The sequence below is a fragment of the Sinocyclocheilus grahami genome, unplaced genomic scaffold (assembly GCF_001515645.1).
Source record: "Sinocyclocheilus grahami isolate Dianchi unplaced genomic scaffold, SAMN03320097.WGS_v1.1 scaffold544.1, whole genome shotgun sequence".
NCBI classification, from domain to species: Eukaryota; Metazoa; Chordata; class Actinopteri; order Cypriniformes; family Cyprinidae; genus Sinocyclocheilus; species Sinocyclocheilus grahami.
Window position 1 is genome coordinate 431,219 of NW_015505723.1, and position 27,466 is coordinate 458,684.

At 37.6% G+C, this 27,466-nt stretch overlaps 2 protein-coding genes across 2 annotated transcripts in view; both read right to left on the reverse strand.

Moving 5' to 3' along the window:
• Nucleotides 1–12,915, reverse strand: part of akap12b (A kinase (PRKA) anchor protein 12b) — a 41,566-nt gene extending 28,651 nt beyond the window's left edge. Inside the window, exon 1 of the mRNA XM_016238670.1 lies at nt 12,593–12,915. Within this exon, the coding sequence (XP_016094156.1) occupies nt 12,593–12,703 (111 nt within the window). The 5' untranslated portion in view covers nt 12,704–12,915. The remainder of the gene's footprint in view (nt 1–12,592) is intronic.
• A 2,433-nt stretch (nt 12,916–15,348) lies between these two features.
• Nucleotides 15,349–27,466, reverse strand: part of LOC107555742 (monofunctional C1-tetrahydrofolate synthase, mitochondrial-like) — a 39,276-nt gene continuing 27,158 nt past the window's right edge. The window contains exons 23-27 of the mRNA XM_016238621.1: nt 24,220–24,327; nt 23,549–23,701; nt 16,809–16,933; nt 16,541–16,663; nt 15,349–15,636 (exon numbers count right to left, since the gene is read on the reverse strand). Coding sequence (XP_016094107.1) covers nt 16,844–16,933; nt 23,549–23,701; nt 24,220–24,327 — 351 coding nt within the window. The 3' untranslated portion in view covers nt 15,349–15,636; nt 16,541–16,663; nt 16,809–16,843. The remainder of the gene's footprint in view (nt 15,637–16,540; nt 16,664–16,808; nt 16,934–23,548; nt 23,702–24,219; nt 24,328–27,466) is intronic.

Consider the following 27,466-nt stretch of genomic DNA (forward strand, 5'->3'; position numbering starts at 1 on the left):
ACTTTTTTGCCCCACTGTATATATTTTTGTGTTGCACAGAAGAAAGCAAATCATACATGTTTGAAACAACATGAGGGTGAGTAAATAATGACAGAAATTTTGGGTGAACTATGTCTTTAATGGTTATTTACATCTAAACTAGTACCTGAACTAATATGAGCTATATAATATCTCCTTTGACCTATGAGTATCTCTGTTTTCATAAACCTTGTGTATGAATTTTGCATATCTTCTTCTTACTCTGCCAGTGATAACAGTCCATCACTTTCATCTCTAATAAGGAGAGAGAATGCAATCGCTGTTTACTACAGTGCATTCTAGGACTATATACTCAAACTCTCTGTATAGATCTGAAGATAACATTTCTAAATGTCCTGGCATGGCAGTGAACCGGTATATGACCTTATAATCAATACATGATTGTGCTGAGATTTTACAACTCTCCTTGGATGCTTACAAATTTGATATGTGCTTTCTAACTTCCACCACCCACACTCTCACATACAGATACACACATTTACCAGAAATAGGGATCACAGCAGTTTGTCAAGAGGCATGAGTCATGATTTGTCTTTCAAGGATGAAGAAGGGTTATTCTGTCCTCTGATAGAAAGAAAAGAGAGATGGTGTATGTGTGCGTGTATGTGTGTGTGTGTGAGAGAGAGAGAGAGAGAGAGAGAGAGAGAGGACAGCATCTGATTATTTTAGGTACAGCACTAAGCTCATGAGACTCTACACTGCAGTGAAGGAGAAACAGCGCATGTGCCTGAAACAGGAAGTCCTTAACTCCTCCCCTGGCTTCCTTATTTGTTTAGCTGTCTTGCAAAGTCAAAGTCACAAATAACAGTGACAATATCAAACTGGAGGCATGTGAACTGTGGCATGATTACAATAGCATGCAATGTGATGTCTTGTGGTGTCCCCCCAGGCTTGATTCTAAGTCCTTTTATTGTTTAACCCATTAATCATCAACAACTGCATATATACCAAGATGGTTCACTCATATATCTGTGAACGGGAGAAAGTGTAACACACAATATGGTGGAGTAAATCAGAATCAGAATCAGAATGAACTTTATTGCCAGGTATGTTTACACATACGAGGAATTTGTTTTCGTGACAGAAGCTTCCACAGTGTAACAGAATGACAGTGACAGAACAAAAAAACACAGATAATAAAAAATAAAAATAAATAAAAAATAGAACAAGTAAATAAGGAATAAAAATATACAAATCGACAATTGTATGTACAGGTACACCTAAATAAAAGATCCAATCGTTAATCAATAAATTCATTGCATCACTGCAGCTACCGTTAGAAGCTCCAGATCCTATAGAAACACCATGCTGAGATGCATGCTTGGGACTGCAAATGCACATTGGCTGGATCAACCTGAAATATGTGCTTTTTAAAATGCTATCGGAGCATAAGAAACAACAGGTAATGTCATATTTAGATGCTGATTTGAAATATGCAATTTAAATGTGAGTTTAAAGGTCCACTGAAGTGCAAAACAGGAAGACAGGGTGGAACATATTGAACAGCTCCGCCCCTTTTTGAAATAGCCAATAGCATTTCCATTACATCACAGCTGATAAAAATCATTGACCATTGATGTTTTGAATGCTAATATCTTTTAAATGTGAATTTTGTCTTTTTTTGTGGAGCACATAGCTTATAGATAAACTTAAGGCTAACATATTCACACCAAAAGCCAAAAATACTTAAATGTGGAATTATGGTTCCAAGACCAAAACAGCGTGTGTTGGAGTGGTCCAGACGCTACACACTGTCTAAACAAACCACTTCACCATGGTGGTCTTAGCCATTTACACACAAACACAGAGTCATAGTTATTATCCATTAGTGATGCTTCCCCATGACTTAAATGGATGCTAGGGCCCATTTCCAATATTGATTTTACTCAGTCACAGCCAGCACAGTTTACACTCTGCTATCAAAGTCCCTCTATCATCCATATCCTTTCATCAATGATTAGAAATCAGATGTTAGGTGATCTTGACGAAAACTCCACAAACAGCTGGTACAAATATCATTCACTCTTAAAGGAGACATATTATGCCCCTTTTTACAATATGTAATATAAGTCCCTGGTGTCCCCAGAAGGTGTCTGTAAAGTTTCAGCTCAAAATACTCCACAGACCATTTATTATATCATTCTGAAATTGCCTATTTTGAGTGGAAGCAGAAACGTGCTGTTTTCCGTGCCTGTCTCTTTAAATGCAAATTAGCTGCTGCTCCCCGTCCTCTTTTCCAGAATAGAGCTGTGCCATTACAGCTCGTACCTGCTAAAAAACATCTGTTATGGTTCTGATTATCATGTTTATCGTGCTGAAATCATGCGTTTTAAACCATATGAGTTTAAACTTCTGATATACGGTTTTCTGACTGCACACAGCCGAAGCACACGGACAGAAAGCGGCTGTCACAGCATGTGAGTACTAATCTAAGATCTCATTCACACACAAGTTTATGTTAAAAACACACAAATTACAAAAACAGTTGTTTATGTCTGTGAAGGTAAACTGCTGGGAAATAAATCGCATGTTTATTTTAGATCTAAATAGTGTTCTGTTCTCGTCTGTGCAGACAAAGGCAGAACAGTTAGCATGTTTTGCTCAAACTTTCGCCATGGCTTTAGAGTTGGTTATCATTGTTGTCTTTTGTTACACCGTTGTTGTCACTTGCGAAATTCAAATGACGGTGCCGTGGGTGGAAACTTACAGATTAAGGGGCGGTAATATTATAATGAGATCCCTTTTGTAGCGAATCAGCTCATGGGTCAGTCAGCCTAGCAGTGTTTTCAAACAGAGTCCTATGGACGAGACCTACATCACAGAAGGAGGCTTCATCAACACTAATCTGGTGCAGGACGAGGAGTCACAGGAGTTTGATGACCTCATATTTGCCTTAAAAACAGGTAAGTCCCTTTCTTTAAAAAAAAAAATGCACCTAAATCCTTACAGATCTGTAATAATTCCTGTGAGGGAAAGTTTTTTTTAACACAATTTGGGAATAATGTTTTACCCACAAATAGGTTCTGGCTTTAATGTGAGTGACAACGAGTCAATCCACGGCAGTCATGATGGAGGTAGTGTGGCTAACTCTCAAATCGAAGAGCTGCGGCGGATTCCTATCGCCGACACACATCTCTAACCTCACTGTTTTTTGTACTGAAAATTGTAAAATAAAAACAATAGTTGTTTTTTTTTTTTTTTTACTGTTTCTGCCTTTGCACTAAATCTTGTTAGTTTTTAAGTTGTCTTTTACACGTGAATTTTTTTTTATATATACAGTGGGGCAAAAAAGTATTTAGTCAGCCACCAATTGTGCAAGTTCTCCCACTTAAAAAGATGAGAGAGGCCTGTAATTTTCATCATAGGTATACCTCAACTATGAGAGACAAAATGAGAAAAAAAAATCCAGAAAATCACATTGTAGGATTTTTAAAGAATTAATTGGTAAATTCCTCGGTAAAATAAGTATTTGGTCACCTACAAACAAGCAAGAGTTCTGGCTCTCACAGACCTGTAACTTCTTTGAATCAGCTCATGGGGAATCAGCACAGCTCACTTTGCAATGTCACAAAGGGAGTGAAATCAGACGTGCTCGTTTTCTCAGACGCTTGCAGAAAAAGGCTTACCAAAACAAAGTTACTGGGTTAATCTTTTTCACATTTCCTTGATTGGTAGATGCACCGGAGACCTGATTATAGCACTTACAACCTGGAAAAGTCAGATTTTCATGATATGTCACCTTTAACTCTTAACTCGCACAGCAGAACTTTGTTCTTTAATGTGAATAAAAGGATTCATTAGGAAGCCTTTACATCTGCCAAGATTGTCATGACGGATTAATTTTAGTCAGATTTAAGGGCTGTTAGGGGAGTAGGAAGACAAATCTGACAAAGCCTTATGACTCTCTGGCAAATGGAATCCACACTTTAAATTACTACATCTCATTGAACTCTTTGAACTACATCTCCCTAAGGGGCACAGATAAAGCTCACCCACACTGTTAAAACTCAATAGATTCAGAAATGAGAAAAATGCTACATTAAAAGAAATTAAGACTGAAATGTGCCCTCATATAACATTGTTTATTTGCACATAATATCTAGATTCACTAAAGGTATTATGCAAATAAGGCATAAACAAAAATTGCCAAACATCTGTGCTAAGCACAATTGCATGGCGCAATCCTCATGTATTTGACTACAGTCAGGGATATGCCTCTTCTCCATGATTTGATGCATTATTGCTGTCATCTTCATTAGGAAATGCTTTTCACAAGAGGTAAAAGCAATGTTAAATCGCTGAAATAAAAGAGCAGTCAAAATGTTTTGCAAAAATCTCAGCAGCCATCTCTTTTTCAGGAACAAACACATATCAGATCATCCGTTTTGAGGTTCATTTGGATGGGAGTGGTTCCTGTCTGTGATGACATTACATCCAGTACCATCCACTGATTGTGACTTCTGCCTAAATTTGTTGACATCATCATTATTACCTTGTGTGGGAGTGTCTGTATTTGCATAATCTCTTTGATCCAAAGGCTAATTGCTACATGCATAACAAAAACATTGCACAGAATCGAGGATCTATGACTGTTACGTACAGTTTTAAAAATTCAGCCATGTAAAAAATGTGGAGGCTGTGTCTGCTTATTTACAGAGAAACAAGTTATGACATCAGCTAAAACCAATCAGCATTACTAAGCAATAAAACTAGCATGCAAACAGCCCGGGACCAGCTGGACTGCACAATCTGCCAGACCAATCCAATCTCCAGAGAAAAGAACATCATTACACTGTAGTTCTTATGGCTAGCAACACCCTCAGCATCTTCCTTTGTTCATGGATTTGTTCAATATGCACGAGGATGCCAAAAATTTAACCCACAATTGTAAGTCATTTAAAAAAGCCTAAATATATTCAAATATATATATATATATATATATATATATATATATATATATATATATATAATATATTCACATTCAAATCCAAAATACTTTCAGAATCCATCCTAGTGAAACTTCCAGATGATGTTTATCTTCAGAGCTATATATATAATTAGACAGTCTTCACTACATTTGTAAAAAGCTGTGAAGACAGCACATCTAGGAGACTTTAGTTCTTGTTCAGCAGCACAATAGGTTTCTTGAGCTGTGAAGTGCAGACAAAAGTAAACGCTTGACAGGGATTGTCTTTTTCTGGCAGGGCAGTAATGAAACGTTATTGATGCTGGCTCCTGATGAAAGCACTTAGTCTGGGATCTCCACAAGGAGAGCGCTTTACTTTTATCAGCACATGCCCATCGCCTGTGAAGAGCAAGTCAGAAGATAAGGAAATACGATGAAATTGCTTGTTTACTTGAGAAAAGGAGTGAAACTGAGGAACACAGAAACATTTGTTTGCTCCAAATTGTTAATTAAAGATGATACGTCTCATGTACAGTATTATAAACGGTCTCTTCTTTCTACCTTTGCCCTCATTGGCCTCTGTTTTTTCTATTCTGGAAGACTGTGTTTTTATGTAACTCTGGCACTTATTACAATTTTATGAGGCCAACTTTACTTCTAAAGAGGGAGCGAGGGGAGGAGGGGGCTTGAAACAAAACAGAGAGTTAATGTGATGGAGGACAGTGAGAGTTGGCTGGTGAAACCCTTCTATTTTGACCCATGTAAACAGGTCCTTTCTAATTGGACAGAGCCAATGAGACAGAAAGAGGGAAATTGAGATGGCACCGGATACTGTCTGTATTTCTAAACATAAATTTCACTGATTCCTTTTCTGTACACAACAAACATAAGAAAACTCAATTAAATGAATACACACCAAAACGTTTAATGTTTTGAAAGAAGTATCATGCTCACCATAAGGTGCTTTTATATGATCAAAAATTCAGTAAAAACAATAATATTGTGAATTATTATTACAATTTAAAATAATAGTTTTCTATTTGAGTATGTTTTGAAATGTAATGTAATCCTGTGATGGCAAAGCTGAATTTTCAGCAGCCATAACGCCGGTCTGCAGTGTCACATAATGCCTCAGAAATTAATCAAATATGTTCACCTGATGCACAAGAAAAATTTCATATTATTATCATATTGAAAATATAGTTGTACTGCTAGATTTTTGCTTGAGTTTGTTTTTTTGTGGAAACAATGATACCAATTTTTATGATATAGAATTCTCTGATAAATATAGAGTTCAAAAGAACAGCATGTATTTGATATAGAAATATTCTGTAATGTCTTTCCTTTCTGAATTAAAGTACCAACTTCTTTTAATTACAATATCAACTCAGACTACATGAAATATATTTACTGTATATATTTTATGATGTCTATAGCTAGGTTTTTATGGTGTGAAATATTCATAAAAGTTGCTTCTTTAATTCCACATTAGTAGAAGAAGATTGTTTATTTGGATCCCTGTCCTTCTGCCAGCAGCCATCATGTGCCTCTGAGAATAGACCTGTCAAGACACAGACAAGCTCTATGTGTAAATGAGTTAAATGATTTAAAAATAGCTTAAATCTCTGCTCTAAATAACACATAATCAGGAGAATAACTGGATCTTTAAACAGGAAGTATCTTCATGAGCATCATGCCTCCTCTAATTTCCTTTTCTGGACAGGAAGTCCTGCTCTGAAACAGGGTGGTCCCTTTAATAACTGATGTAATTACCCAACAACAAACTATAAACACTCACTAAACACCTCATAAATGGATTATAACTACTAAAAAAAGAATCAAGAAAATCTGTTTTCCTAAACCTGACATTATATTTAAATAGATTTTCCCAAGCCCATCCTTCACTCTCTCTGGCTGATGACAGCTCACTCTCTATCTGCATCCTTCTAAGTGAATTACTTTAAGTGCCTCCCTCTTTCCTCTAATAAAAGACTAATGGTCTTTCCATACACTTCCCCTTACTGCATTTCAAAACTCTCATATGACAACGCATTGAATGTATACATCCAAGTGGTCAGCATGTCCTATAGGCTTATACTCATTAGATTTGAACCTTAAAGTGTGAAAATTATATAATAATATATAATAACCACAAGGCTAATTTATTAAATTAATATTACTTTATATAATTTTAGAATTTTATTTATTAAATATCCAGATCAGCTGAACAGACAACTTTTCCAACTAACTGAGCCATTTAACAAATTCCTCTCTGCAGTCAAACCTCAGGAAGTCCCCACTCCCACTCTGGTGCATTAGTGTGAATGGGACGGTGGAGCAAACAGCCTGACAGGCCACCATTGCCAAGCCCTCATTATCCACTGATTCCCTGATGTCCACTTCAATCACATCCTACATTGCATAATATTTGACTCCAGTCCCTATTTCCACTCATCTGCTGATCCTGGATCAGATCCTCTGACCATAGGACTTACTGAGCACCGCTTCACTATGAACCTCAGTCACTGATCTCAAGTCAGTGTGATCAAAGGCATTTGAAACTAATGAATGCTATTACTGGAGAGTCAAAAACTGCTGATTGGGTTTTATGAACAATGAACAACATTTGGTAACACCTTTTCTCACTATTAACTAGTTGCTTATTAGCATACCTATCATTAACATATTGGCTGTTTATTAGTACTTATAAAGCACATATTCTGCATGACCATATTCTACATCCCTAATGCTACCCAATACCTAAACTTAACAACTATCTTACTAATTATTAATAAGAAGCAAATTAGGAGTTTATTGAGGTAAAAGTCATAGTTAACGGTTTGATCATAGAGAGAATTGGACCTTAAAGGGGTCATATGATGCGATTTAAATTTTTCCTTTCTCTTTGGAGTGTTACAAGCTCTTGTGCATAAAGAAGATCTGTAAAGTTGCAAAGACTAAAGTCTCAAATCCAAAGAGATATTCTTTATAAAAGTTAAGAGTCAACCATGCCTACCTAAAACGGCTCGTTCTAACACTGTAGTTTTGTTGTTGCCGCCACCGCCATGTTGTAAAGACGCTGTGTGCTTCGTTGTGAAAGCGAAACTACTTTGTTTGGTCTTCCAAAAGAGGACGATATCTGCTTCGTCATGCCTGGAGCTGATCCGTGCTGGTTGCTGAGGAAATACTATCACTTAGCGCTGTGTATCGCCGGATCGGCTTTCACCGTGGACGAAGCGGAGTCCAGCCCGGAGTCGTCACATGTCCTTCCGGACGCTCCTTCATGGAAATCGCCGGCCGCGCCGTTCTCAAGCCCGCCACCTCTGCTCACCCTAACCCTCCTGCCGTTCCTCACGCTAGCCCCCGGCCTCTGCTCACTGTAGGCCGCCTCTGCTCACTGTTGCTGTTCTGACTCACAGACCCGAAGTACGTGTTTTATATTTAAAGAGTTTTTATATTTTATATATTTAAAGCGAGTTTTTTTGGGCAGTGTAGAGTAGGGCTTTTTACGCAACGCGTAAAAAGACAGTATAAGTCATTATAATCCATAATTATGTCCCCACTGGATGCAACGAATGCCTCATTTATAATGGGTTTTCATGTTTTTGAATCATCGCTCCGGCCTGACAGGTCATCATCACAATATGGTGAGGGGCGTAACATTTCCGTCTCACGCTTGAGGTATTCGGCCAATCACAACGCACTAGATAGCTGGCCAATCACAGCACACCTCACTTTTTCAGACCGATGAGCTTTATAAAAATCGACGCGTTTCAGAAAGGCGGGGCATAAAGGAGAAACAATAATGTACAGTATGTGGAAAATAATTTTTTTTTAAACCTTAAACCGCATGAACACATTTCATTACACCAAATACACAAAATAATGTTCTTTTTAGCAGCATCATATGACCCCTTTAAAATAAAGTGTGACCCAACATTTTTTACATAATTTTTAAAATCTTGATCAAATGAATGCTATCACGTTGAACCTTTGTGTTAGTGTTTATTTTTTTTAATAAAAACAAAGTTTCATAGTAAGTTCAGTTGAGATTAGTACCAACGACCATTAGAATGAACTTAAAAACATATCAATGCACATTCATCTTTGCTCTGTGTCTCACAGTAGGTTTTCACCTTAATGAGTGAAAAATTAAAATCTCACATCTCAACACTACCTGTATTCAATGTGACTGCACAAGAGTCAGCATGACATCTCATGTTTTTCTCATTTCTTTCACATGCAAAAAGAAAAACATATCCCTCTCTCTCCGTTTCTCATCTTTACCGTTCTCGTCACCTCCAGCAGCAAAGCACATGCTAATTATCCATCTACTTGTTTTCCCTCCCAGTGCCCTCTCTTTCACTCTTTCTGCGTGATATGTTTCCATTCAAACCAGCAACCTTCCTCCCACGTCCCCCTCCCTACATCACTCTCTCCCTCTCTCTAGTTCTCTTTCTTCGGGCCGATGCACACACAGCACCCCTCTGCCCCGGGACCTGTCCTCCAGCCCATCCTAAATGGGCCCTCTGTTCTCTTCGTTCTCCACTCCTCCCCTCTCTTCTCGGGTCCCATCCTTTATGAGGCTCTTATCTGATTGCAAACACTCCCACACCACCCCTCTCTCATTACCGCTCTGACATGTAAAGGGTTTTATACCATTCTTCATAAAGTTAAATAAGTTTACGCAAGCTAATCGCAGGTTTTGAGTATTTTCAGGCTTTGAATGGTGTGAATCTACTCCAGATAATCGCAACTAAAGGGTGTTTATTAACTTGTCAATCAGTGCATTGTTGGTTTGGAAAAAGGCCCGAGTGTGTCTCTCATAGTAAGGGAAACATAGGCATTATTGTGAGTTTATATTTGCAATTGAGTCTTGGGGCTTAGCCATTGAATCCACAGCAAACAGTCTGAAAAGAGTCAAGAGCTGAGGGTTAGCCCCTATTGGTTTTTTAACAAAGTGAGTGTTTTGGAGGCATTTCAGGGGGAGGAAATGTTAAAATGTGAGGGGATGTCTAAGTATAGTGCTCAGCCTCGTGTATGTTTTGACCCATTTTTAGATAGCGCGAGTGTGTTCGAAAGAGAGAAATGACTAAAATTCCTATGTGTGCCAGAGAGGATGTTTATCAACCACATCTCCAGTAGGGTGCCTCAATCAAACGCTGTATACACAGCATGTAGTTGTATTTCTAGAGTGCGCACACACATACACTGTTGACAGGGCAGTCGCTCGTGTCTTGCCAGACCACACCTGTTCAAGGTTCCTTATCTGATAAATAACAAACACTCACCAGTTTTGAATATTCCATATCTCACACACGTTTCGACATGTTTCAGTCTAGATTTAGATTTACACAGAATTCAGAGAAGTCACAGAACTGGATGGGTTTAACAGGGCTTCTTGTGTCTTGTTCCAACAACTACATGTTTATTCTTTTAGGCTTGCCTGTTAAAAAAAGGCAAATACTGTATACAAGCTCAGCTGGTCAGACAATCATCATGCACTTCACAGAAACTAAACAGCTGAAGAAGAAGAATGGAATGTTGGGAGAAAACAAAATGCAAGGTCATTGTCTTGTTTGTATCTTTTTTTAACAGAATTGTAACCCTTTTCAGGAACAAAATGTGTCCCATCATATTTCTGCACATATCTCTCCTAAAACAAGCTGTGGTCTGTTGTATAAAGTTTCGTAATTAATGCTGTATTTGTGCTGATCTCTTTGGCAAAAATAAATAAATGAACAACCTACAACAGTTAATATCGTCTCAGTTTCAGAAGGCTGAATGTACTGGTAGATGTACAAGAACATCTATAGCAAATATGCTTCCAAATATGTCAAACTAATACACTGGGATCATCTCTGTAATGGCTTTGTCAATAATGTTCTCTATGGTTTTTTGTAAAAGCACTTTTTAAATAATTAATGTGATCAATATGGGATTTGATCGTGTTAACACCAGATGAAATTATCATGGATTTATGCCAAAATATTAAAAAGTTATGTTACGGATATAGTTGTAGGTTACAGAGTTACCAAGTGTTTCAGTGTTTTTTTAAATGGTAAACAACTATTTGGTTACCAGCATTTTTCTAAATATCTTTCTTTGTGTTCTAAAGAAGAAAGAATGTCATACGAGTTAGGAACGACATGAGGGGTTAATTCATATTTGAATGAACTATTACTTTTAAGACTCACACAAGCATCTTTTAAAATGACGTAATTGTATAATAAATCATAGTATAAGATGGTCAGTTTCCATCAAAAATCATCCTGTGATTCTTGGTAAACCCCTGAGTTTTCTGCATGGCTTTTGCTTGCTACATTATCCCGTCATTTTGATACATAGCTCTTTGAAGCAATATAACGCCAAGGTGTAAGTTATGCATCCCGTGATTTGGCACATGACAAGAAATAACAGCATAGTGCAAATTTGTGTCTCTAAATTAGGTAAGGCATCACGCAAGAGTGAAAAAGTCCCAGATTGGTTGGAGCCAACCCAATCTCATGAAAAAACAAAACTGTTTTGCAAGGTGGCAATTTCTTATGAATACGTATATTTGATTTGCAAAAAAACATCATTTTAACAACAACAACAAAAACAGTTAGCATGAAGGTCCAAGCCTGAACCTAACCATCAGTGGGGAATAAGCAGATTGTATGAAAAAGTACAGATGTGATTGTACGAATTCATACAAATCAACCACCAATTTGCCAAAACAATCTTTTTTCTTGATCCAGAATCACTCACAGTGGGGTTTCTCTCATCAGCAAATGGGAAACCTGGATTACAGAATACAGAAAAGAAGGGGAAAGCTGCTGCTCCAGTCATAACCCATTCCAGTCCATTTGTTGTTTAGCAGCTCACAAAGAGTAAGACATTTTCAATATAGGCCTATACTAAAATATAACCAAATTAACTTGCCAAAATTTTACTCTATGCCCTCTTTAAACTCTAAAGTCTTGTTTAGAACACCTGTATAAAAGTATTATCACACTTGTTGTGATATTTAATAACATGACTTTATTGCAACCTTATGCTAATATTCAGTATGACAGCACTACTGCATTTGAATGTTAATAATATATTCAGAAGCAGAACTACTTGAATGATAATTCTAGTCAAGCAAACATGTTCAAACACTAATGAGCCTAACCAGGCGGATATACAGTATCTGACTCTATGTCATAAAATATTGAGAACATGCACCTTCATCATGAAGAATTGTGGATAGAAATGCAGCCATATCTCAATTTTCTTTTCCCTGACGACATCCCACGTTGTTGTCTGGACCAAAAAAAGTGTCGCACCTCTGCTGTAATAACCGGTGGAGTCAATCTGACTGCCTCAATACTGCATCACTGCAAATCTACTCATTAAACCTGAAGAAAAGCTCTAAGAATAGACGTTTTCTCGAATACCCGCTAAGGCGAATCACAACAGCGCACAGCGCAGTCACAGCTGTCAGAGGTATCAGGTGTTTACATAAAGCAAAGCTCAATAACTAGCTGCGCCACACATCTGACTCAAGGGGTCCAGAATGGGGATACTTAGGTGAGCATGTTAAGTGTTTTACTCCTCTTTTACCCACACACATCCAAAACGTCACATCAGAGCGACAATATTACGTTTCAAGCGCAGTGTTACCTTGCCGTCTACGTTTTCTCCATCCTGAGTGTCGCTGAGCTCCGCGCCGATGTCCTCTGGCGCATCTTCAGGGCTCTTCGCGTCCCGCTGCACGGATGGTGTCGCTCCCATGGTGAATAACGTCGCTGTTTCTCCACTCTTAGTCAAATTACGAGCGTTCAAAAGGAAGTAGGTATCCAACAGCCCGTGTAAATGCGCCCTGCAGTCCGTCCCGAGGGTTGTCTGCTTTGGAAAGTGTTGAAACGGGTCTGTGGGTTCACTTTTAGGAGCCCTCCTCCCATCAGTATCACACGGAGAGCAGCCAGACACGCCTTACAGCATCTAACCAGAGAGAGACCTGGGAGTGCAACACCATCCGTTTACACAATTACAAACTGAGTATGGCTAACAACCTCTGAGATAATCATAAAAATTCTAGAAGATTTAGATGGACAAAATACACTTTTGAGGCAAGAACTTACCATTCTGTCTGGTTTATAAGCTGATGTAATTCTTAAATCATTAAAATAAAATGAAAATTTTATTTAACTAATAAAATAACTGAAAACATTGTTTTCTGTTAGTATTACAACTCACAGTAGTTACAGTAACAAAATGTCTAACAACACCCCCAGTTTCCCTGCCCCTATAAAACATTTTTGAGAACAAAAAGTGCTCATTATAAACTGCATGCTTGCTTTCATTTAAAATGCTCATGAAACTCCATAGAATATTAAGATATTATTACAGCAAGTGCTCCCCTTAGTCAAATTAAAAGTATGCAGAACCATAAATTTTACAATGGCATGCTGCTGCAGTAATGAAAATATTAAAGCTTAAGCTTCAGCCCTGGTTTTATTTACAGACAGTGGGAATGTCAACATTGGGTGCCGGATGGGCCTCCACAGAAAAACAACCCAATGGAACGTGTCCCGCAGGAAATCTCGAATTAAGAGGGCACTGTAGTTTGCGTCCACATGCATGCATCTAAACCAACCGTGCAGTGAGATCCCTCTTTCTCTCTGATAATTTTGTGTTTGGCTGTGCTCCAAGGCATTTTGTTCAGAAGCTTTAAAATGCATAAATTACAGGCCACATGCGAATCACAACCAAGTTTGCACAAGCCACCTCGTGGTAGCACAATACACTGGCTCTGTGTGTAGAGAAGTAAACAACACCTAGTTGTAAGGGTTAAGATTAAAATATGTAATGCATTCAGTTTTATTAAGAATACCGAATGCATTATGCATTAGGTTTAGGTAATTTGGTTACATTTATGTTATGCAAAGACCATTCCTGTAGATGCCTTTACGCTGTGCTAGGCGAAAGTTTGGTCATTGTTATAGGATAACTTGCGCTATAGTAAAAGAGGAAAAAACATTTAAAGAATGGACTGAAGTAAAATACGTAAGATACGTTTGCCTTTCAGAAATACCCAGACCATATTTAGAGGCAGTAGTTTGTGGTGGTAAGAGAAGTGGTATGTTTTGAGCACATTGTTAAATCCATAATTTAAAAAGACATAAGCAAAAAGGCTCAGTTCATGACCTGTATTGAGAGTGTAAGGGAGTTTTTTTTGTCTTTAAAAAAACTCATTTCTTAAGAGCAGTGATTAACTTATATCCAACATTTGACAGGTTGTGGACTCCTAATTTCATCAAGGTTCTTCAGGCTGTATCATAATACTTTCCCACTGTAATTGAATTAAGTAACATTGACTTTGCCCAGTGTGACCCTCACACATGTACTCCCATGTCCAAGTGATTAAAAATCATAATTTGGATGTTCAGTTTCTTTTAGGAACACTTGGTGCAGAATGAGGCCCAATGACAAATAAGCTGAAATCCAGAGCAATTACACTTTTTAGTAATTAATGATTTAATTTGCCTTTTAGCTGATGCTAAATGAGGCAAATAAAAAAGAATCACAATAATTTGTGCTTGAACTGCCAGATTGTCTAAATGTCACAAAAGAACAGCCCTAAAATAATTGAATTAGCATCTCTGTGACCCAGACAACATAACCTAATTGAAACATGACTGATTTGAGATTCTTGACATAGACATGAACTTTATTTGCCTATCAAAGGACTGACGTTAAAGACTCAGTACAGCTAATTCAGAGTTCCCAGTATTTGTTAGGCTAACAGGCTGATGCTGCAATAACCACAATGATACACAATGTTATTATTATATAACACCATTCAAAAGTTTGGGGTCACTACGATTTGTTTTAAAGTGAAAGCAAGTGAGGCATTGATTTTGTTACAAAAGAAATTCCATATATCCATTTCAAATAAATGCTGTTCTTTTGAACTTTCTATTCATCAGAGTTCTTAATGTATCATGTTTTCCACAATATTTAACAACACAACTGTTTATGAGTTAATGAGAAATGTTTTAATCAGCATATTGGATCATGTGACACTGAAGACTGTAGTACAAGCTGCTGAAAATTCAGCTTTGCCATCACAGGAATAAACAACATTTTAAAATACTGAAAAAAGTTATTTTAAATTATATTTCATAGTATTACTGTTTTACTGTATTTTTGATCAATTAAATGCAGCATTGGTGTGTATAAGAAACGTTCAAAAACATTACAAAATCTTACCAACCCCAAACATTTGAACTGCAGAGTATTGGGTGAAATGCATTAAATAAGCAGTAAAAAGCCTTACAAAAGGTCAAAAGGACAGCAGTCACTATAGCAGAAACAAAAACACATGCACTAAATAAAACAATTACTTTCCCCTCTTTTAAAGCACAATCTATTTGTTTTTTTTACAACATGGAACAATAACATCCTGGACTACTGGCCATTCATTTTGGGTACCCAAAAGAAAAAAACTCCATAAGCCAAGAAATTAGAAGTACAAGAGAGTACAAGTTTTGGTGTGAGAATATTTGAGTAAATGTCAAGCTGAGCTGGTCAGCTAATTATGGGTGTCTTCAATGACAGAAGCAACAGGCCTCTCTTTGAAAGGGGTATGAATGAGTACTGCTACCCTCACAGGGTGTCTCTGATGGGACTGCATCCTGTAGAGGCAAAAGAATAGAAAGACCCTGTGGGGGTCAGTCGTCTGCTACTGTTTAATACATCACAGCTCTTTAATCTAGAGGAATTTTACATTTGTGGACCAACAGTCTGACTTCACAATATGGATTAGTGATTCATTAACTTGTTCATACATGTGCACACATCACTAATGCATTCTCTCACACACACTCATTCATTCTCTCACACACACACACACACACACACACACACACACTTAAATGTTTGGTAAAAGTAGCCCGTTGATAAACAAAAATGAAATTAATGAAAATGTTCAGTATTGTTGTTTTATTTTTGTCTGGCCAGTCATCTTGTTCTGACTGCCTTTTTCACTGTAGAATCTATCATCACTGGGAAAATACAGGTTTTCAAGCATACATAACTATTGCAACAGTCAATGGAATTCTTCTTTACTCACGTAGCACTGTAGTTTAAGACTCAGAATAACAGATAACAGTGGAACATCTAAAACAAGACTTTCTGGCATGTACCTCATGCATGCTGAAAATGTGCATTCAAAGGTAGTGAGATCTATGCAACACTTCATTTATAACAAAGAGAGAGAGAGCGAAAACAGGTGTCAAACCACTAACGCCACTTGTAATTTTGTTTTGTGTAGTGTCTAAATAAAAGCACCTCAGACTAAAGATTCGTGGCATATTTGTCTATAACAAACATCTGAAACTGTTTAATGCTACACAAGGAGAATAGTAATTGTAAACACTAAAACACTATGTAAACAGAAGTGTTTACAGAAAGAAAAATGAAATGTAAAGCCTAAAACTCCAAATTCCAAGTTTCCAAATAAAAATGATTTTTTTTTTTTTTGAAAAACAAGAAGCCACTGCTAAGTACAAAATTCATGAAGTAGCTAACATTTACGAGTTAAATTTGGTAAAAAAAAATAAAAACCTGTGCAAAACATAAGGAGGAATGGTTGTCGATCTAACACTGGTAGTTTCATTGCTAGAAGGCAGTGGATGAGCTGTTATCAGTGGCATATGAATGGAGGTCTACACGGACACTCAGGAACATCTGAGAATGGGAGAAAGCAAGAAAGAGGGGAAAGAAATTAAAGGAGAGAGTTTTAGATACATTCAATCAAATCTGACCTTTTTGTTGTGTGGCATGAGCAAAACACAAACAAAAAAGCATTGTTCTGTCACTCTTGTGTTCTTACTGGTCGAAAGCATGTGTGGGACTGTAGAAATGTCTTCAGAAGAGTCCTTTTATCTCCTCTGTCACAGGATCAAGGTCAATGTCATAGAAACAGGGTCGCGTAGGCAAGCCTGGCATGGTGCTCATCTGAAAGAAATTTATAATTCAGTGTACAAAAAAAAAAGAAACATTTTGATAGCCAATAAATATATATTTTTAAATGTGCAAACAAAACACCACAGCACACAGTAAAAGAGTCTGTGTGAACTAAAGGTTTGTTGAATGAAGTTTAGGCACTTAGAGGACTATAACTGATACAATTGTTTTATGTAAAGGTGCTTTGTCAACGGTAGCGCTCGCTAACTTGCTCAAAGACTCCTCTCTGTGCCAATCACAGCAGGCTTGGCCAGCTGACCAATCAGAGCAGAGTAGGCTTATGGAAGGGAGGGGTTTGCTCCGAACTTGCTTGGAAAGAACCGTTAAGAAATCATTGGCAAATGACTCTAATATTAAATATATATTCTGAAAAAAATACAATGTTTTGGGACTCCAACACAATATTACACAAAGGGTGGAAATTACTTTTTGGCGTTTCATTGCAATATGCCAAACGGTTGTCAAAAGCCCAAGAGACTAAACCCAGATTGTTCAGATTGAAGCTCTTACCCTTCCCTATCTCCGAGACGGACTTTACGTTTCTTCAGAAGATGAATTCAGAAAAGTCAAATTCAGAATAAGAATTCAGAAGATGATGAAAACAATACAGGGGGTGTCAATGCATCTATGGTGCTTGACCCCAATAAAGAGTAAATCAAATGCAACACGGTCTCAGCAAATTCCCTTAAAAGGCCATCTGCTTGCCTGTGTGGTGTTGAGATGTCTTCTGTGCCAAAAAACATACAAGGGATTCAGTTATTGACCAGGATACAAATCTGCACTTCAGCAGTTTGTTTTTTCCTTTAGGTTAAAGAGTTCACTTCGTGCCGTCATATGAGCATTGCCACGCAAATAAACTGAAAATCTAGTTGCTATTCTAAATTAAGCCAAAAAATTCCCAGAATTATTTCCATACACAATTAGTCATTGTTCAAGAACAAATGGCAACTTAATTCATTTGAACACTTGGTTCAAATGGGCCATTTTTTCCTTACCGCAGACCATTGTGTCCGTTTATACTTTCTACCGAACATGCCCTTTGCACCAGTCTGCTGTTGACATGTGTTCATGTCAGTGTGGTGGGTCAGGTTGCCAAAACACCATAAGCCTTCCAGCAGTATCATCAGTAATTCATTGTGCGGCTTACAGCAGACACGGATTTGGGCAATAAATTTCCCGAGCTGAATGGAAGCGAAGATCCGTTGAGTCCCATTGTTCTCTGGCTGACCCCTCCCTCACATATCTGGTGCATGACATCAGTTACTTCCTCCTGTAACCCTCCATGCCTGCTTTGTCCCTCAGGGCCTAGCATTGAAAGTAACAGGCAGAATAACACACACCTGTCTTGTAGCCTGAGCCACACAGTAATGTACAGAAATGATTGGAACAGATATGACTTGCCTGTATAATGATTAAAATATTAGTTGACTATGACTGAAAGACAGGAAACATTCATGCCTGGAGCTGATCCTTGCTGGTCGCTGAGGAAATACTACAACTTTGCGCTGCCAATCGCCAGATCGGCTTTCACCGTGGACTAAGAGGAGACCAACCTGGAGTCATCACATGTCCTTCCGGATGCTCCTTCATCGAAATCACCGACCGCGCCGTTCAAGCCCACCCGCCTCTGCTCACTCTAACCCTCTGGCCGTTCCTCACGCTAGCCCCCGGCCTCTGCTCACTGTAGGCCGCCGTGAGTGATGCTGTTTCATTGTGAAGGCGTAAATACTTTGTTTGGCCTTCCAAAAATGGACACGACTAGAAATCAGTGGTTAAGTTGCATTTACAACACTGTTACAGAACACTTCAACCCAAATATTCAGATGTGTGCAGCGCATTTTATGGAGGACCGTTTCCTGATCCTGTTCTGACTCAAAGACTGTACGTTTTATATATTTAAAGCGAGTTTTTTGGGCAGTGTAGAGTAGGGCTTGTTGTTTGTCATTTTTCCGATCACAAATGCAGACATGGTTTTATGTTTACACGGTGATGCAACGCAACGCGTAAAAAGACAGTACAAGTCATTATAATCCATAATTATGTCCCCACTGGATGCAACGAATGCCTCGTTTATAATGGGTTTTCATGTTTTTGAATCATTGCTCCGGCCGGACAGGGCATCATCACAATATGGTGAGGGGCGTAACATTTCCGTCTCATGCTTGAGGTATTCGGCCAATCACAACGCACTGGATAGCTGGCCAATCACAGTACACCTCGCTTTTCAGACCGATGAGCTTTGTAAAAATCGAAGCGTTTCAGAAAGGAGGGGCATAGAGGAAAAACAATGTACAGAATGTGGAAAATAATGTTCCAATCGCCTTTTAAAAAATATAAAAATATAAAACAGTTATTTTAAATGTAAAACTAACTCACAAATCACTATTATGGTTTACGACATTACTGTTTTTACTGTACTTTTGATCAAATAAATGCTAGAGGCTTCTTTCAAAAAAAAAAAACAAACAAAAAAAAAAACACCTTACTGACCCTAAACTTTTGAACAGTAGTTCAAAAATAAAAAAAATTCATAATTAATCTAATTTCAGACTTTCTTGCATGGTAAATGAGATATCTAGCACAATGTCTTTTCAGGGTTATGGAGTAAATTTTCAGAACTTTATATTTCAGAGTGCATATATATATTAGTGCTGTCAAATGATTAATCCAAAATGAAAGTTTTTGTTTACATACAGTGTGTGTGTGTGTGTACTGTATATATTTATTATGTATATATAAATGCACACATGCACGTCCATAATTCAGAAAAATATGTTATATTTGTATATTAAATATTTATAAATAAATTATATAAATATATACATGTAAATAATATATATACTGTATGAGTGTGTATTTATTAGGGCTGTCATTCGATTAAATTTTTTTTATTTAATTAAAATCGCATCCCTTTTCTGTGATTAATCACGATTAATCGCACACTTCATGAAAGCATAGACCATTTATCTGGTTTCAAATGTTTATTTTGTCATCATTTGCTATATCCAGCACAGTAAACCAAAAGACTAAAGGGTGATTCTCAAAAATCTATATTTTCTGCAAGCTTTTTTTCCAAGATAAATTTAGATGTCTTTCCAAAAAAGGACACTTCGAAACTCCAAAAGGACACCAAAGAACCAAATGATATAAGGAGCCCATATAAGCACATATGAAAGGGAAAAAAATATCAAATTTTATAGTATGTGTACAGTGCAACAGCAAAGAGCTTTTTTATATTTTAGAGAAGTCAAGTTGCGATACCGAACAGGACCACATGGAGATGCCAAAAAAAACAACTAAACCAATCGCCTGCTGACTGCATCTACTACAGTACACGAATCCATTCCGTATAACTAAACACAGCAATATAAACATGACAAACCAAAACATTATCGTGAATGTGTGTGGAAACAATGTCAATGTACGGAATTGTCTGTGCCTGTGCGTAAATACAATGTGCGATCAAGCGTGTCAAGAGCACTCGTACACGCATTAATATAACGGACTCACGCGTGCTTACTGTAAGACTCCTGTACGCCACCGCAATAGTCTTTACCTTGATTGCAGGCTTCATCCATCAAAACTTTACTAGCGAGACTGGTTATCCAGTCGAGAAAACTTAGTTTGCGTCTCATCTGGCCATACAGCGGTGGGATGTGTTGACAAACCGTTCAGTCTGTACTTCACACAGTGCGACATTTGAAGGCTTGCGCTCTTCAGAGACAATCACAGAATATGACACAGCTCGTGTTTAAAAGCGAAATACACAGGAATTAATAATTAACTTAAAATGCAACACGAGTCTCTGTTCTCTCTGCAATCTCTGATGTAATCAGCCTGGTTTCCTTTAGATTAGAACTATTTTGGACGGATTGTTTGAATGCATTCGATTACTGGATCATTGGACTGAAAACTTTCCCGGAGTTTAGCAGTTTAAAATGATCTGATCGCAAGCAGAGAAGCAAAACTGGATTAAAGGGTTAGAATAGAAATTGTGTTTCAGTAATTGTGTGTTAATTGCGTTAAATTATTTTAACGTGTTAAGGATTGTAAAATTAATGGCATGCGTTAACGATGACAGCCCTAGTATTTATATATACATAATAAATATACACAGTACACATTATGTAAACAAAAACGTATTTTGGATGTTAGCAAATGGCTGCAATATAACAAAGAGTGAAAAATTTAAGGGGGTCTGAATACTTTCCGTACCCACTGTATATACACACACACACACAAACATACAGTGCCGTGAAAATGTTTTTGCCCCTTTCCTGGGTATTTATTTTTTTTGCATATTTGTCACACTTAAGAGTCTGACTTGCTTTGCACATTCTCTTTGTAAACACTGGGTTGGTACTTCCGCCTATGTTACGTGTGATCATGTAATGCGTGGCATGCGTTAACGATGACAGCCCTAGTATTTATATATACATAATAAATATACACAGTACACATTATGTAAGACAGGTGTGTGGCTTTCCTAATCAAGTCCAATCAGTATAATCAAACACAGCTGGACTCAAATGAAGGTGTAGAACCATCTCAAGGATGATCAGAAGAAATGGACAGCACCTGAGTTAAATATATGAGTGTCACAGCAAAGGGTCTGAATACTTAGGACCATGTGATATTTCAGTTTTTCTTTTTTAATAAATTTGCAAAAATGTCAACAATTCTGTGTTTTTCTGTCAATATGGGGTGCTGTGTGTACATTAATGAGGAAAAAAAATGAACTTGAATGATTGAATGAATGATTTTAGCAAATGGCTGCAATATAACAAAGAGTGAAAAATTTAAGGGGGTCTGAATACTTTCCGTACCCACTGTATATACACACACAAACATACAGTGCCGTGAAAATGTTTTTGCCCCTTTCCTGGGTATTTATTATTTTTTTTTGCATATTTGTCACACTTAAGAGTCTGACTTGCTTTGCACATTCTCTTTGTAAACACTGGGTTGGTACTTCCGCCTATGTTACGTGTGATCATGTAATGCGTGAGGTCAGGCTGGTGCAATACCAGCATTTGTGATTAAAAAGTACATACATTTTTACTGGTTTAAGAAAACAACCGATAATTTCACAAGATAAGACCCTCATTCCTCCACTGGAGAGCCCTTTGAAGCTGCATTGAAACTGCAATTCGGACCTTCAACCCATTGGCCACTATTTAAGTCCAATTTATGAAGAAAAATACAGGAATGTTTTCCTCAAAATCCTTGATTTCTTTGCGACTAAAGACAAATAAACATGAACATCTTGGATCAAGTGAACTAATCCTTTAAAATTTAAGCACTGACTCAGACATCTGAATGTATTGCAATCAAGCAAGCGAAATAACTAAATAAGGATAGATTTGAGGAAAGAAATAAAGAAAAACAGAACAGCACAGAGATGAAGAGATTGCACTGAAGTTCAAAGCATTGGCAGTAAATTCTGAGACGGGTTGAAGGTGAGAGGTCATGTGCGCTGGCCGTGTGTCCCGCAGCAGGCCCATGGAGATGAAAGGGGACAGAGCGGTGGTCAGACCGGAGGGGCTAGGTCACAGTCACCCATCTCCCAGCATGCTGCACAACGGACACCTCACCCCGACCCTGACCCCACTCTGCAGCCAGGACCTCACTCTCAACCCGGAAATGAGCTTCCTTCCCTAAGCCTCACCCAGCCAACAAAACACAAAACGACAAAAAGATCCAAAAATGCTGGCTTGATCAAACTGGGGCACTATAATGTGATGCAAAATCCAGTTGGTCAGGATGCTCAAACAAAGCAATATATTGATAGCACCACACAATATGATCAAATCAAAATGATCACATTTAACCAGTCAAACCGATTGTAAATTTTGGCATTCATTTCCATGCACGTTTATAAATATTTTTAATTTATAGCTTTAAAATGCACAAACAAAATGGGAGAATAAAGAATTTTGCTTCATACATCCAACATGTTGGAAGTCTGACTGGAACGGTGGTTCCTAAGGTGAACCAGCTGAGTTTAGGAAGAAAGTAGAGAAAACATTGGGAAAAATCCAGGGACGGAGTATCTTAATGAAAACCACAAATATGCGTGCACACATAGAAAAGCATGGGTCATTCAAAAGTTGACCTTCTCTCCCTGAAAAAAAAACCACACATGCTCTAAGGGCAGTTTTCACAGAGCTTAATCAAACCGCCTCACAGGTTTCATCGTGAATCCAAACTGAGAATCCAATAGACTTCTCATTAAATGAAAACTGCCTTGACCAAACATTGTCAGGAATTCAGACAGAGAGATATATCTGCCTTAGGTCAGGCAATATTGGCTTTTAGAGAGCAAAAACATAAAGGCAGAGGACTTTGGCATGAGTGCTGTTATTAAAAGTGCTAACAAGGTCACAGATCATAGGTTCAACCGTAATCCTGGATCCTATTAGTAACTGAAACATTCACTTACCAGCAAAGGAAGTAATAAAAGAAAGTAATGTGAAGAGGTAGTGGATGGCATCAAATAAGTGAAAGCCATCAAATATATCTGGATGGAAAGGGTGGATATGTAGATAGAAATGAAAAGAATGGAATAAGATGAGCTTCCATCAGATTTCAAGAATAATCACTTACAGTTCCAACTAAAGGGTAGATAAAGCCTGCCCCGATGCTGGCACGGATGTCTCTGATAGGCAGGATAAAACCTGTGGGAACACCTTTTTTCTCAGGCATATGAGAGAGAGACAGGTGGGTCTTGGCCATGCAGATGGGAAGAGCACCAAAACCCTGTGAGAGATCCACAGACAGTTAATATCCACAAGAGACATTCACATCATTGTTTCTGGGCTCTTGACATCCATTAGCCATTATGTTGTGAGAATGCAATGCTTCACTGAATGTAATTCAAACCCATTGGGCCAAGATTATCTAACTATTTAATATCATTGAACACACAGCTCATGAAACCAACATCAAACATCAAAAGATGGTGAAACTTAAAAATGGTGAACAAATAGAAGAATTACAATTCTTTGACATCGTAAATGTCATTAGACTTGGCAGATTTCTATGAATCAGTTCAAACCACCAATTTCAATCAATTAATTCAAAATGATCTTCTTGTATATGAAGTATATTATTTTTAAACTATGTATTGTTATATTGGTGCTTATAAATTAAAATAAGAGATTGAACATTAAAAGGTTGAAAATATTTATATAGCCTTTAATATTTAAATTAAAAAAGCTCAAATATCAAAATGATGTGCATTTTTTATGTTCAGTGGCAATGTCCAGCCTTCTCACCTGTTGATTGTAGTAGTCTATCTTAGCTTGAGCCTCAGGTGAAAGCTCAATGTCATCAGCACCATAAACCTTCTGCGCAATAGTCCGAATTTTCTCTACAATAGAATCCTGTTAAAAAACACATGGCTTATTTAACAGAACAAGAAAGTAAAAGATGTATGGAAAATGAACAAAAATCATTTAACATTCAAACAACTGAATTTTCAGCTCTAAAACGTAGCTTCTGCCTATCTGGTGGTCATACAATCCCCCCAGCAAGTTTGTGTAGAAGGTTGGGATAGCAAGTGTCCAGACCTCTAATAGGATAATAGAGAACAGGCAAAGCCAAGAGCAGAGATTACCGCGCCTTTCATAGCATCACTTAATCAAAGTCACAATCTCCAAAACTCACTAAGGTTAACTCAAACCAGCTGATGGCCCTACAGCCCCCCACCTCAACCTGACATATACACAATGGGAGCAACACTTAGCTCATCGTACAAGATTGAATTTCATCAGAGTGAATTTGCTCTGTCTTAGTGAGGATTTGTGTTTTACCTAAGCTCAGTGTTTACTGATCCACAAATGGGATCACAATACACCAGTCATAAGGGTTAATTTTTTGAAATTGAGATTTATACATCTGAAAGCTGAATAAATAAGTGTCTCATTGATGTATGGTTTGTAAGGATAGGACAATATTTGGTTGAGACCACTATTTGAAAATCTGGAATGTGAGGGTGCAAAAAAAAATCTAAATACTGAGAAAATTGCATTTAAAGTTGTTCAAATGAAGTTCTTAGAAATGCATATTACGTTTTGATATTTATGGTAGGAAATTTACAAATATCTTATGGAACATGATCGTTACTTACTATCCTAATGATTTTTGGCACAAAAGAAAAAAAACGATAATTTTGACCTATACAATGTATTGTTGGCTATTGCAGCAAATATACCCGTGCTACTTATGACTGGATTTGTGCTCTAGGGTCACAAATGTTTAAACAGAATATAAGAAATCTCATGCTTTCATTTTGACAGCATGTCAAAGGAGGCTGAGTAAGTTTAGGAGAGAGAAGGTATGTTTAGGACTGAAGGAAGAAATAATTAGTAAAGAAAGAAGAAAAGAAGCCACAAGATAGAACGGAAGGAAGATATGCATGCACAGGAAGAAGCATTTCTAGGTTTAGGAAGGAAAGAAGGAAGCCATGAAGGAAGAAATGCAGGAAATATGGCAGGCAGGAAGGAATGTTTAGGAAGGAAGAAAGGAAGCCATGAAGGAAGAATGGAAAGTGGGACCGAACAGACAGGAAGGAAGAAAGGAAGGACTGCAAAGGAAGGAAAGGAAGGAAGGAATAGAGAAAGGCAAGTAACAAGGAAGGAATGCCTAGAAAGGGAAAAAATATTAGGGAATGTTTAGGAAGGAAAGACAGAAGGCATTTTTTTCTGTCCTCCACAGGGGCCTCTAAGTAAGGTTTCTAGGGCTGTACAATTCGAGAGGGAGAGGGAAAAAAAACTAATTGTGATTCCTCAAAAGGATGTAATAAGATATAATAATGATTTTTATTAAAACATTAAAATTAGAAACATTACTGTTTTAATATTTCACTGTAAATAAAAAATTAAGTGCTGCTGTAAAATTACAATATTTCTTAATTTCTTCACTTTCAAATATTAAAACATCAAATTTTTATTTTATTTTGAAGGAAAATAGCTTTCATTGTTTTCAAACACTTCTCATTAAAAGTGTGGGAAGATAGTTGGCAGAGGAGATACAGAGATGGAGCAGCAGTTGCTGTGAACCGAGCTGCTGAAAACAGTGTTATGATCTACGTGCGAATAAAAACGCAGTGGCTTTACTCTACAATATGCAGCACATAGATTTAATTAAATCACAGCCTTTGCTTTGATAATCGCACTAAGCCATATCGTGATTTTGATAATATTTAGATTAATCATGCAGCCCTTTCAGAAGAATTTACTATTTACACGCTGGCAGAAACTCAGGCTTAACAAAAAGTATCCGAAATTCTAGAGGCTGTAACTCAACACAGCTTGGCTTGGATTGGTAGGCAGTGTTTTCATTGGGCTCACACACTTCAGCTTGTCCTTAAATGAGGGGGTGAAGCTTACACTGCTCTTAGTGTGGACCACAGGGCCTCCGCCATTCCCAGCATTCTTTTAGTGTCTGGGACATGTCGCTGGGCAGGGGAGGGACAAGGAATAAAAAGAATAGAGAGGAGCAAAGGAATGAGAGCGAAATGGAAAGAGGAAGTGATAAAGTGAAGGAGAGATGGCAAGATAGTGAGTGTGTGTGTTTTGCAAGGCATGTATTTTCAGGTGTGCTGACACTGAGAGGATTAGTTGGGTTCAGCTTTTAATAAATAAATATATAAACAACATTTAATAAAGAATCCAGTGTTGAGACAAATTCTATATCCTTGCAGAATGTTACTTCCCTTCAATTTGAAAGTCGGCACGATAACTACGGAAAAATGGTCAATTAAAGGGATAGTTCACCCAAAAATGAAAATTCTGTCATCATTTACTCACCCTCATGTCATTCCAAACCTGTATGAGTTGCTTTCTTATGTTGAACACAAAAGAAGATATTTTGAAGATTGCTGGTAATCAAACAGTTGGTGGTTGCCATTGTCTTCCATAGTTGGAAAAAAAATACTATGGAAGTCAATGGCAACCACCAACTGATTACCAGCAATCTTCAAAATATCTTCTTTTATGTTCAACATAAGAAAGCAGCTCATACAGGTTTGGAACGACACGAGGGTGAGTAAATGAGAGTACATACAAAACAAAGAACGGAGTGATGGTGAAGTCATTTAAATTCAGGAAAAGGAAGCAAAACCGGTTAAATAAATGAGCTCTCCATCAAATGGAACGAGACCACCTTCCTTTATTTACCTAAACTTTTATCACTGTATCCCAGCATCCTTCATTCACTGTTAGTAGGTGCTGATATATGTGACCCTGGACCACAAAACCAGTCTTAAAGAGGTCATATGATGCTGCTAAAAAGAACATTATTTTGTGTATTTGGTTTGGAGCGACGAGACAAAAACATTAAAACCCATTATAAACGAGGCATTTGTTGCATCCAGTGGGGACATAATTACCGATTATAATGACTTATACTGTCTTTTTACGTGTTGCGTTGCGTATCGCGCCTCGTAAACATAAAACCATGTCTGCACTTGTGATCGGAGAAATGTCAAACAACAAGTGCTACTCTACACTGCCCAAAAAA